Source organism: Arctopsyche grandis, chromosome 2 (genome assembly GCF_051622035.1).
Source record: "Arctopsyche grandis isolate Sample6627 chromosome 2, ASM5162203v2, whole genome shotgun sequence".
Lineage (NCBI taxonomy): Eukaryota > Metazoa > Arthropoda > Insecta > Trichoptera > Hydropsychidae > Arctopsyche > Arctopsyche grandis.
Genome location: NC_135356.1, coordinates 20,438,015 through 20,450,097, shown reverse-complemented (window position 1 = coordinate 20,450,097; position 12,083 = coordinate 20,438,015). Strand labels below are relative to the sequence as shown.

The 12,083-nt window shown below is 33.4% G+C and overlaps 2 protein-coding genes across 3 annotated transcripts; both read left to right on the top strand.

Annotated features, from left to right (window-relative positions):
• The first annotated feature begins 244 nt into the window (after positions 1-244).
• On the top strand, positions 245-11,881 carry LOC143922704 (U-scoloptoxin(19)-Tl1a). Its single transcript, XM_077446034.1, has 3 exons — positions 245-482; positions 3,252-3,410; positions 11,692-11,881. Exons 1-3 carry the CDS (start codon positions 401-403, stop codon positions 11,823-11,825), a joined length of 375 nt encoding a protein of 124 aa, XP_077302160.1. The 5' UTR covers positions 245-400; the 3' UTR covers positions 11,826-11,881.
• On the top strand, positions 8,147-11,408 carry LOC143922497 (uncharacterized). Of its 2 annotated transcripts, none has more exons than XM_077445747.1 (2): positions 8,147-11,060; positions 11,104-11,408. In XM_077445747.1, the coding sequence occupies exon 1, from the start codon at positions 8,352-8,354 to the stop codon at positions 9,957-9,959; it is 1,608 nt and encodes a 535-aa protein (XP_077301873.1). In that variant the 5' UTR covers positions 8,147-8,351; the 3' UTR covers positions 9,960-11,060; positions 11,104-11,408. The 2 variants fall into 2 exon arrangements, with proteins under 2 accessions (XP_077301873.1, XP_077301874.1); XM_077445748.1 differs by having other exon boundaries at positions 8,153-11,082; positions 11,177-11,408.
• Positions 11,882-12,083: the final 202 nt, after the last annotated feature.

Genomic DNA, 12,083 nt, shown 5'->3' with positions numbered 1-12,083 from the left:
GTTTAATTAGGTCTATTAGAATTCTCAGTAAATGTATGCCACTTATGACCTTGCTCCGTGCATCTCCTCTCAATTACAATATCATTGTACGAAATGGGATCGCGGTTGCGCAACTTTTTTCGTTATTATATTGCGCCACGAACATATTGTGGGTTGAGAAGCCCTGGACGTCCGCATCGTATGCAATAATGACAAGGTATAAATACTGTTCACGTGTGACTCGAATAGTTCATTAAATACTTGACAGTCGAACAACAACTTTGCAACTCCAACAAGACTCTTTGTTATTCTTCTGCAGTCGAAATTTTTTTGATTGTAATAAATAAACTAACAAATAGTATAATAATAATCCACAACTATAAAATAATAAATAGCTTAAAACGTAAACAAATAAACAACTATGGCATTTGAGCGTGTATACTTTGGCATCACTATCGTCTTCCTGTGTCTAGCTTGCGGAGCAAATTCACAGGATAATACTCGTAAGTGTTTGATTTTTAAATTAAAACATATAAATAATATATGTATATATATTATTTATATGTTTTAATTATAACTTTAGAAGCAATTATATGTATATGTTATTGCTTCTAAAGGGCATGTTAAAATATTCAGTCTAAAAAAATACATTTTGGCAGATTTTATATATGCATGCAAATAATTTAATTGTCAATTTTAAATTTTAAAATTTTAAAAAAAAGTAAACATTAATTGTCAATTTTCAAATGCTAGAAATACAATTTTCTTTAATTTAGATATTCATCAAAGCATAAATAAATATAAAATTAAATAATATTCAACTATATTTTTTTTATGAAATACGTATGGCATTAAAATTAAAATTGTTTGTTTAATCTCAATTAATTAAAAATTAAATCGCACTGGCCCTTTCATAAATTATTAAATTATATATTGTAATATTTAAATTTCGCATCCACTGATAATGAACAAACTTTATGATTTTACTTTAGAACAATTCGTTTTCATTTGAAAGAAATCGATAGAATTTTTTATTTTAAATTACTTACTTATCATAGAAAATAGTCAAAGCTTTATCTTAATTGAATGCATTATCATATAGTTATAACGTAATAAAATATCTTCGGCTTAAATTTCCTGCAAAACGCATCGCTAAATTAGAATGTTTATTTATCATATTTCAAATGGTAAAATATCTCAAATGTGAAAATTTTATACGGTTAAATACAAGCAAACCGCTTTAATCTCAAAAAATCTGAAATCGAAACGAAAAGGTTTCATGACCGAAATATACACACACACACACACACACACACACACACACACACACACACACACACACACACACACACACATAAAAATGTATGTATACTATAACAAATATATATTGCAAGCGTTTTCATTATGTTTCCTTTTGCCATTGAACTAATTTTTTAGATAATAATTTCATCAAAAAAAAAATGCATTAACCCACATCGGCTATTTACATTGTTATATATGTACATACATACATACATATTTAGTACAAATATATTTACAATTTGCTGTACATATATGTATATATATACATATATGTATATGTATAATATTTTCATAATAATGATCATGCGATTATCATTATTCATTGCACACTTTTGATGTTTATTTATGTTTTGTTATGAATGTGCCCTATTATAATAGACGATAAAATGATATTTCTAATAATTTATGCTTATGTAAATATGTTAATTATTTATGACAACATAAAGCTGTTTTTTACATATGTATAACATTATTGCAAGCGTGATTTTCAATGGTTAGTAACATATTGTTTTATTTTTCGTATTTATACAAGTTACGATTTTCCATTTTCAAAATTTATTGCCAAGTTATTGCCACTGTGTTGCTTGTTTTCACTTACATTCAGATACTTGAATGTAATTTTATATAGTATGGATTTTTATCGCTTTTTTAAAATGCAAAAACAAAATTTATTAATTATTTAAAACTAATGACAATATATGTATATGTATATGGCGTATTTTTTTTCATCTACATTTGTTACATGTAAATATATAATACATATGTACATACATATATGAATGCACATAAACACAACTCGAATTATCGAAAACTATACCACCGTGTGAAACATCAAGTGTAAATTAATCAATCGAGAAGTTTTCATTGAGAGTTCGGTTAGGATTATGACGTAATTTGCTCCATTTCCTTCTATGATCTTCTATGACTCGTTTTCATACTTACATGCGTACTACGAGAAATTTAGAATACTCCACGCAGACAAATATACAGATAAAGATTGCGTAAAAAGCAAAATAAAGTTACATAAATAAAACTTGTCCACAAATATACAAAAAATCAAATTCAAATACTTTTTGGTATCCGAATAATGATTATTACAATACAATATATGTAGCACAGTATAAGAAATTACACGCATTCTATCGATATAACAAATAATCGTGCGAAAGCAACGAAAGGAAACATCAATACTCGCAACAAATTAGCTTGTTCAATTGCAATAAAATTAATTATTACATATTTACCTTGCAAAACCTAACTTTAATACAGATTTATTATAATTTGTATAAATAAATATAAAGTCATATTGATGTATATTTACAAAAGCTTACATTAAGAAAAAAATACTTACGTTTATATATTTTTTTTTATTTAATAAAGTTCTACAAAATCAAGTACACACAACGGTCAACCCATAAACTTTTAATAAAAACAAATTAAAATTGCCCCAAATATGTACTAGACGAATTTCCCGATGTCGATCTATTTAGTGGAAACTTTTTAAGAATTTTTTGTTTAAGCGTTCCCTACTTTTGAGCTCCGAAATTCTTGGTATAATTAGGGTCATTTTATTGTAAACACTAATCAATGATTGCTCCTTTACGTCGTGTCCAGAAGGCCTTAAAGGCAAGCATTTGATACTCCACTACAATGGGGACGATAAAAATGTTGGACACCATTCAAAAGCGAGTGCACATTTTAAAACAAAGTGCAAAATCCCTGATAATGCACATAATATGACGCGAGTGAAAGCGTCCAGCGAACGCGTAACTAGGCAAACGTTTACTACATACGAACGAACGAACGGGCGGCCCACAAAAATAAATAATGCGAGAGTTCGCTCGCGAAAGTGGCGACCTTGAAACGTTTTGCAAATTCGCAGAGAGCGTGTTGATGTAACGCTGACGAGTGTGTGCAAAAAGGAACTTTTAGATTTTGATGATAAATTACACGTCAATTTAATTTTGCAGCTGCCGAAAGGTCGGAGCAATTGATTCGCAATGAGAAGGAGTGCGCTTACCAAGGAGGAATTTGCACAATGAAGGACGACTGCCCAGCTGGATCGCTGACTGCAATCAAAGGACTCTGTCCGGAACAGCAAAACATGGGGGTGGAGTGCTGTTATGGAAGTAAGACGTATCCCATATCCCAGAGCCGTAGCTAGGCTAGTTTGCGCCCGGGGCAAACATGCTACTATTATTGCTACCCCATTATTTATTTATATCTACTAGTTGAACCCGGCAAGCGTTTCAATGTCAGAATAAGGCATGCAATTCCTGTTCCCGTTCCCATTTCAAGTGATGGTTCAAGTGAACTAATGTCTCTTCAAAGCCGTGTCGTCATAAACCAACTGGTAACGTGGTCACCAACGAACACACTTCCTTGACTACACAATGGCGCTTCAAACATTCGCGTTGGTAAAATCGTAATTACGAATATTATTATTATGAGGTTTTTTTCCCGTTTTTTTTTCACAATAAGTTTCTCGGACATGCATACAACAAATCCTGAAATTTCCACCGTAATCGCTCGAGTAGTTGAGTAGGATACGAGACAGACAGACAGTCAGTCAAGCATGCAATTTTACATATATGTATGTATATAGATTAAAAAAATAAAATCAATGTTATTGAAGGGCATTTACGAAACAGACAGATAGACAGACGGACAGGCAGAAAAACACACATACATATATAGATTCTTTATTCACTATTTTCGAATACGTCTATTAAGTAAAATATCAAAATATCAAACCATTTTCTCATTTAATACATATGAATTCAAATTCAATTAAAAGGAGGATATTGATATTTTCATGGAAAGTAAGACGAATGGCACCCCTCCTCGTAACGCTTGTTTGGATTTTAAATAAACATTAATTCAGGGATGTTGAATCGAAGTCGGTAGTCGCGGAATCGCAGCATTTTAAGCGGAGTCAGAGTTGGAATCGGAGTCGTAAAAAATCAACCGACTCCAAAATCATTTTTATTATTTTCTTTATGTCGGTATGTATCGAATGGTAATCGGATTATTTCGCACCTTGCGATCGCGCACACGACAATCGTCGCTACGAAAATCGCGAATACGACGCTGCGAAATCTTCTTTAACATCACAAACTTTTTTCGATATTCTCCAAATATTGTTTATAATACTATTTTCAGCTTCAATACATCGCTGGAAGATTCTAACTGATCACGTTCAGTTACATATATTCCTAAAAAAAAACTTAGATTCGAACAGTTAAACGAATATTCAAAGATATGGGGTTTTTTTTATTTTGTAAACAATCTACTGGAAAGAGCCGATTTTCAAATTAAGCTCACCGCGAATTAAAAATCTGATATTATTAGCAATGAATTTATCAATTTAAAAGCCTTTCTTTCAATCATTTGAAAGAAAGTCAAACTTCATAGTTCAAGGTTAAATTAACCCACTCATTGTATTAAATTTTATAAAACCATCATTTACAAGAATTTTGCTTTTGTGTGCCCGAGCAGGATACAAGGGAAATAAGTAACGTCATACCGAGTCCCCTTGTATCCTGCTCATGCACACGTAAGTGAAGCAGTGCAATAAAAAACAGTGAGATTTCCACGGTACGCCACTGGTACGTATGTACGTGTCATATTTTTCATCAAGTGACAATATTACATAGGTACTTCATAAGTACATTAAGATCCAGATATATAGTATGTACATGTAGTTGATATAATGGAAAGAGTAAAGAGATTGAAGTGGCAATGAGCGAGCCATGTAGTTAGAAAAAAAGACGATAGATGGACTAGTAGTAGAAAGGTGCAAGTAAGGTCACTTGGGGGATGGGTGGATGAAACAAGGTAAACGTGTGGGATTAGGTGGATGAGTGGGATGAGATGGATGATTTTATTTTTTATTGCGATGTAAGTATGTAAAATAAGCTAAAAATATATTTCAACGAGATCTCAGACATTGTAATCATAGTACATATTTATATTTTAGAGATGAATTCGTGTGATATTTAATGTTAATTTACATATATTGCTGTTTTTCTCTAATAAACGATTAATGCATACGTAAATATCGTATATTCAATTCGACTTCAATAAGATAACACGTATGCATTATATGCATACACATAATAATACGTATGTAACTAGGGTTAAGTAAACGAAGTAGAATAGAATATCTCAAGAATGTAAACAGTAGACCGGGGGAAAAATTACCCATTTTTTACAATATTTTATGAAATTCGCTAATTTTTAATTTTACTTGTTTAAATTAAAAGTCCATTTATATATATGTACATACATATATCCATATCGACAGAGCCGCTCAGAGGTTCTTCGGGGCCTCGGGAAGCCATTAGCGCGTTCCTTTGGCAAAATAAACTAAATTGAAGATTGTCAATGTCAATAAACCAGTCAACAGTCAACTTACGAAAAGGGTAAAGCAATTTATAATTAGCTGAAAATTAAATAATCATGAAACCTATAAGAAAAATAAAACCATCAAATCCCATCTTATGGAAATACATCACGACAGCCTGAAATAAATTTAGTGATATGGACAAGATTTAATGGTAAAAGAAAATATGGAGGATTTTTCTTTTTTCTTCCTTAAATCCCATTTTTCATTGAAAAATCTTCCAAACCCGGTTTAGGATTAAATTTTGAACAGCTGACGTCTGAGCCGGCTCTTTATATGGATACACACACATATTTATTTATTCATTTTATTTTATTTTAAACGCCCAATAAGAAAGAGGCTTTTATATACAAACGAATTTACAATCGAATTGAGCTCCGATATACATATATAATAAATACGTACATACGAAATTCTTGCACAACCACAACCATGTTATTTTTATACAATATAAATAGGGAAAAATTACATTTTTATTTTTATAAAAATTCACAATGTATAACATTTTGTGATAAATACGTCTTATATAAATATCATCTCTAATTTTTTTCCCAAAATAATTGCTAATAATTTCACCATGCAATATTTAAAAAAGCACATCGATTATTACAATATTTTGGAGTTCAAAATTGTTCGTATATTGTCTCACTTAAACAATAAAAGATTAACAACCCTGCTCTACAATGGGTTTGAAAAAAATGTATCGTTGATGCAGTCGCGCCTTGACCTGTGCTCCAACGTTTGTCCACCACGTGCCACCAATTGCTGGCAAAGCAAAGGTTGAGGCTAAATCGATTTGGCGTTATGCAACTCTAAAATACAACAACAATGACAACAATAAAGTGACCGGATGAATAGTAGCGTCCTTGTGGTCGTTCAAAATTAGCGAGATGCTCCACATTCGCAGGTCAAGTAAACAGTTGACATCAGTTTTGGCCTGTCGGGGATGGTTAGCTGGAAGTATTTTCCAACCTTCCGATTGATAGCAATTGTTAACATTGATTACTCGAGTGACTGCAGGAAATGATGCCTGTATCCAATTTCGTCATCCTGTGAGTTTCCGGAAACTCTTTGTTCAAAATCAAAAAAATTCGGATATCTTTTTTTTTTAAATGTTTTGCTTATAGAATAAATATGTTCTGGAATTTCAATGGTGATCAATATCTTGAATGTTTACCTGATTACCACTGACATTTCAGAACACACTACACAGCCCTAATCGATATGTCAATCAAGTTGCCCGGGATATTTAAATATTATTATAATGGTATATAATTTATTACAAATTTTAATTTCATTTCATGTATTCTTATACATATATACTACATACTCGTCCATAGTACCAGTTTTATTTAAATATGCATAATAGGACAAGTCTTTGGTAACTACAATATATAGGTATGTATTGGAAAAATTGGAAATTCATCGTTACAGTAATTGAATAACACCACTGCCTATATTAGTGGTGGCGAAAATATATGCATATACATATATATACATATAAAGTAAAAAAAGAGGTTTTACTTCATTATGTAATTCAGTTTTTCAGAAATATGACGACTGTACGTATGAGTTTTCCGAAAGTAGAATGTTTTTTTTTATAATAAATACTCGCCTTCTCTCTTCGGATTAATTTATTTCATTACCAAAATATCTACCTCTATGTGAAATTTTATTTTAATTTAACATTAATTAAAATGTGACTTTTTTTCAAGAGCATGTGTACCCATTTTTGCATTTTTCTTTATTAAATCTATTAATATATTTGCCCAGAGTTTATAATTCTTTGATAAATTGTTTTCCTATGTGACATTTTACTAATTTATACATATGGTACATTATTCAAAGCGCGCCATTAAAGAAAATATTTAAAGAAAAATCATTAATGTTTTACGTTTCGAGGAAAAAAAATTATATAAAACAATTCACGTGTTAAAGAAATTTTTCCACGTGCCATACAAAACGCTCGATAACCCCGTAGCCCTACAAATGTAAAATACGACAAACCTGTAGCTTTTAACACCCCTGTAACACCCCGACTTTTTGGAAGAGGTTTATAGACGTTGACGACATGTCGTTGACCCATTCAACTTTTTTTTGCGTTTTCGGGTTTTTCAAAGTGAAACGCCCGAAAACGCAAATATCGGAAGGCAAAGATCGAAAATCGGAAGATCTTACGTCAAAAGATCAAAAAAAGGGTCTCTCCACCCCCGTCGTACATATTCACTTAATTTGCGCGAGCAGGATACAACAGGAACAAGAGGAACAGGCTTTTCCTCCCGTATTCTGCGCGCGCACATTAAACAAGGCTGTATGACAAAAAGAGAGATAATCTCACCGCATGCCACTCATATATAATATATATATATATATATATATATATATATGTAGAATTGATTTTTAAACGAGCCGAGATAGAGTGTGTGTGGTATGCCTGGGAAAGACCGGATGCGTGTTGTTATGGTCACTTGTTGGAGGACAAGCCCGAAGAGCGTGTACAATAAATAGTTCTGACTTAATCTGCGCGTTTCACTTGGAATCCTTCACATCCGGATCCTATATTTGGGGGCTTTGTCCGGGATGCCTGAAGACATTTCGAGTGACAGCCAGAAGCGGTCAGACGACGACGCGGAGTTTTGACAGTTGAGGTTAGGACGCGCGCGCGATGACGAGAATGCGGAAGCCCGTGACGTCGGTGACGTCACGTCAGCGAACACGCCACACGACGATGATGATATCCAAGACGATAGCGCCAATGTCAGCGTCAGTTTTACGTCGGCTAACTGTCGTGGAGATGCAGAGGTTCGCGGACTTAGACGAAGATGATGACGACGACGATGAAGAGGAAGAAGAAGACGAAGTGCCATATTTTGACAGAGACAAATTCGAGACATACGCGCCACGGTTTAAGGGGATCGGCGGTGTGCCAATCAGCCAGTGGATTGTGCGCATGGAAGAATTTGCGAAGTTCTTCCACTGGACGCCCCTGGAGCAACTGGTCTACGGGAGAATATATTGCGTAGGAACAGCGAGAATGTTCCTGGATTCAGAAGGGATAATTACATCATGGACTATCCTTAAGCAGAAACTGATAGAAGAGTTCCAGTGGGATGACGAAGAGCTCGTCTTTGAAGAACGAGAAATGCTTGCACAAGCAGGGCCCATTGACTCCGATTCAAGTGGGGCCGGTGAAACACCAGACGACGAACCCAGGGTGACGGGATCCGTGAGAAACCGTGAAAACCGAGAAAGACTGAGTTCACGATGCTACAATTGTGGTGGACGTGGTCATTTAGCAGCCGACTGTAGGTTTAAGACGAGAGGAACTCGTTGTTTCAATTGTAACGAGTTTGGGCACATATCAGCTCAATGTAACAGCACCAAAACAAAGACTGTCTTGACAATACAAGAAGAAATAAGAGAACCAGTCAGTATTCCAATACAAGAAGAAATAAGAGAACCAGTCAGTATTCTAACACAAGAGGACGAGGCGAACATGGCTGATGGAGATGTAAACATGGCCGATGTAAGTGTGAACAGTGATGGTTTGCACAGAAAAAGACCTTTGCAGCAACGGGCTTCACGAGAGATGTCTGCTCAAAGAGAACTCATTGTTTCCAATAATGAAGAGGACGATGCGAACATGGCTGATGGAGATGTAAACATGGCTGATGTAAGTGTGAACAGTGATGGTTTGCACAGAAAAAGACCTTTGCAGCAACGGGCTTCACGAGAGATGTCTGCTCAAAAACTCATTGTTTCCAATGATGAAGAGGACGATGCGAACATGGCTGATGGAGGTGTGAACCTGGCTGATGGAAGTATGGACGGTGATGGTTTGCAAAGAGGAAGACTTTGGGACTACGGAGACATACCGTCTTCAAATACAGATCAACCACCCGATGATCAATTTAGAAAAGGATCTAAGGATTATAGTCATTTGAAGAATTCTGAAGATGAGAATAAAGAAGAGGAGAAACATAAAGACAAAGAGAAAGATATGGCTAAATCACAAGAAGGATTAAGAGACCCAGTCAAAATTTCAACACCGAAGGACACTGTATTCACTTTCAAGCTTGGTCGTAGTCGGATTGATGTTAATTCAATGGAAAAGAAAATAGAACCATGGATTGAGAAAAGACTTACTGGATGTATCAGTGAGCTAGAACCAATATGTGTTGACTTCATTTATGGTAAATTACTAGCAGAATATCTGTGGGGTGACGGCAGATTCCTCGGACAGTCACAGAGAATCGCCGAGGGCATTGGATAGAATTTAAGTTGCACCGATGGAAGTGAAGTGTGCGTTTGTGAATTAGAGAATAAGTGAAATGCCTGGAGGGTTTTTAGTTAAGCCTTACTTGTAATTTGATGATTGAAAAGTGTAATGTTTTATTGCTTATTCTAGTATTTTTGGGAAGTGCTTTGTATATTGAATCATGTTTTAATTTGGTTACATGCTTAGAAGAATATAAGATAACTGTATTGAAATGTAATTCTAGTAATAATTTAAAATGTGATTGTTTCCGATGTAAAGATTTAACCTGTCATTGTAAAGGTATTGATTTTAATGTTTTATTGCTAATTCTAGTAATGTTTTGAAATGTGATTGTTTCCGATGTAAAGATTTAACCTGTCATAGTAAAGGTATTGATTTTAATGTTTATTGCTAATTCTAGTAATGTTTTAAAATGTGATTGTTTCCGATGTAAAGATTTAACCTGTCATTGTAAAGGTATTGATTTTAATGTTTTATTGCTAATTCTAGTAATGTTTTGAAATGTGATTGTTTCCGATGTAAAGATTTAACCTGTCATAGTAAAGGTATTGATTTTAATGTTTATTGCTAATTCTAGTAATGTTTTAAAATGTGATTGTTTCCGGTGTAAAGATTTAACCTGTCATTGTAAAGGTATTGATTTTAATGTTTTATTGCTAATTCTAGTAATGTTATAAAATGTGATTGTTTCCGATGTAAAGATTTAACTTGTCATTGTAAAGGTATTGATTTTAATGTTTTGTATTGCTTGACATAATTTTAAATTGTAATTGTGATGATTTATGTGTAACTTTAGTTGTTATGTGTAACTTTATTGAAGATTGAATTGTGTTGAAATGAAAAAATTGATTTGTAGTGAAATGTGTAACGATTAATTTGTTATAATTGTAATTGTTATGTAAATTGTGAAATGATTGATGTATAAGTGTATTGAAATGTAGTTGTGATGATGATTGTAATTGTGATGATGATTGTAATTGTGATTTAAATTGTAATTGTGACAATTGAAAGCATGTTTAGGAGAATATAAGATGATTTTATGGAATGGAAGATTAAACATTGTTGAGGATGATAGAGGAAATGTTTTAAAAGAATGTAAGATGATACATTGTATAGAGTGGAAAATGAAATGTAAAAGAATGTGAGATGAAACATTGTTGAGGATGATAGAGGAAATGTTTTAAAAGAATGTAAGATGATACATTGTATAGAGTAGAAGATGAAATGTAAAAGAATGTGAGATGAAATGCTGTAAAAATATAAAAGACGAAGAATGTCATCCGAGGGCGAATGACAGTCAGGAATGACCGAATGTAGAATTGATTTTTAAACGAGCCGAGATAGAGTGTGTGTGGTATGCCTGGGAAAGACCGGATGCGTGTTGTTATGGTCACTTGTTGGAGGACAAGCCCGAAGAGCGTGTACAATAAATAGTTCTGACTTAATCTGCGCGTTTCACTTGGAATCCTTCACATCCGGATCCTATATATATATATATATATATATATATATATATACATAGTACCGTTTACCATGCACCCTTTTTTTATTTTTCGACTTAAGATCTTTCGATTTTCGATCTTTGCCTTCCGATATTTGCGTTTTCACGATATTTCCGTGAAGGAGACCGCCATCATTGACATACTATATTTAATTTCTAGGAAATGTTTTGAAATTGCTTGAAAAATATGCAATAAAATTTAAGTTTCGATATTTTATTTTTCAGTACCATTGTCGTCCAATACGTGCCGCTCTAGAGGTGGGGAATGCATGACAGAATCACAATGTCACAAAGCACCCAGAGTCACTGAAGTCGAATGTTCCAATTCGAATGAAGTATGCTGTGTTTTGCTCCATTAGATTTGACTGAAATCCTATCAATAGCATCGCCACCGGCATTAACCACCATAAGAACCAAAAAAATATATACATATATATGTATATATATATACATATATATGTATATATATATACATATATGTGTTCTAGTCCAAGTGTCCATACTTTGTCCTAATGGTAATGAAGTTCATTCATATCTTAATAGTACCAACAAAAAGTTCGATCAATTTATGTAATAGCAAACATAAACAATATATTACATTGGCAACTGTACTTCAA

Bases quoted from the DNA above. Each gene is read 5' to 3' on its own strand.
- LOC143922704 (XM_077446034.1), top strand. From the start codon at position 401: ATGGCATTTGAGCGTGTATACTTTGGCATCACTATCGTCTTCCTGTGT. The intron at 483-3,251 runs GTAAGTGTTTGA...TTAATTTTGCAG, and splicing joins AAATTCACAGGATAATACTC to CTGCCGAAAGGTCGGAGCAA. The intron at 3,411-11,691 runs GTAAGACGTATC...TTTATTTTTCAG, and splicing joins GGTGGAGTGCTGTTATGGAA to TACCATTGTCGTCCAATACG.
- LOC143922497 (XM_077445747.1), top strand. From the start codon at position 8,352: ATGACGAGAATGCGGAAGCCCGTGACGTCGGTGACGTCACGTCAGCGA.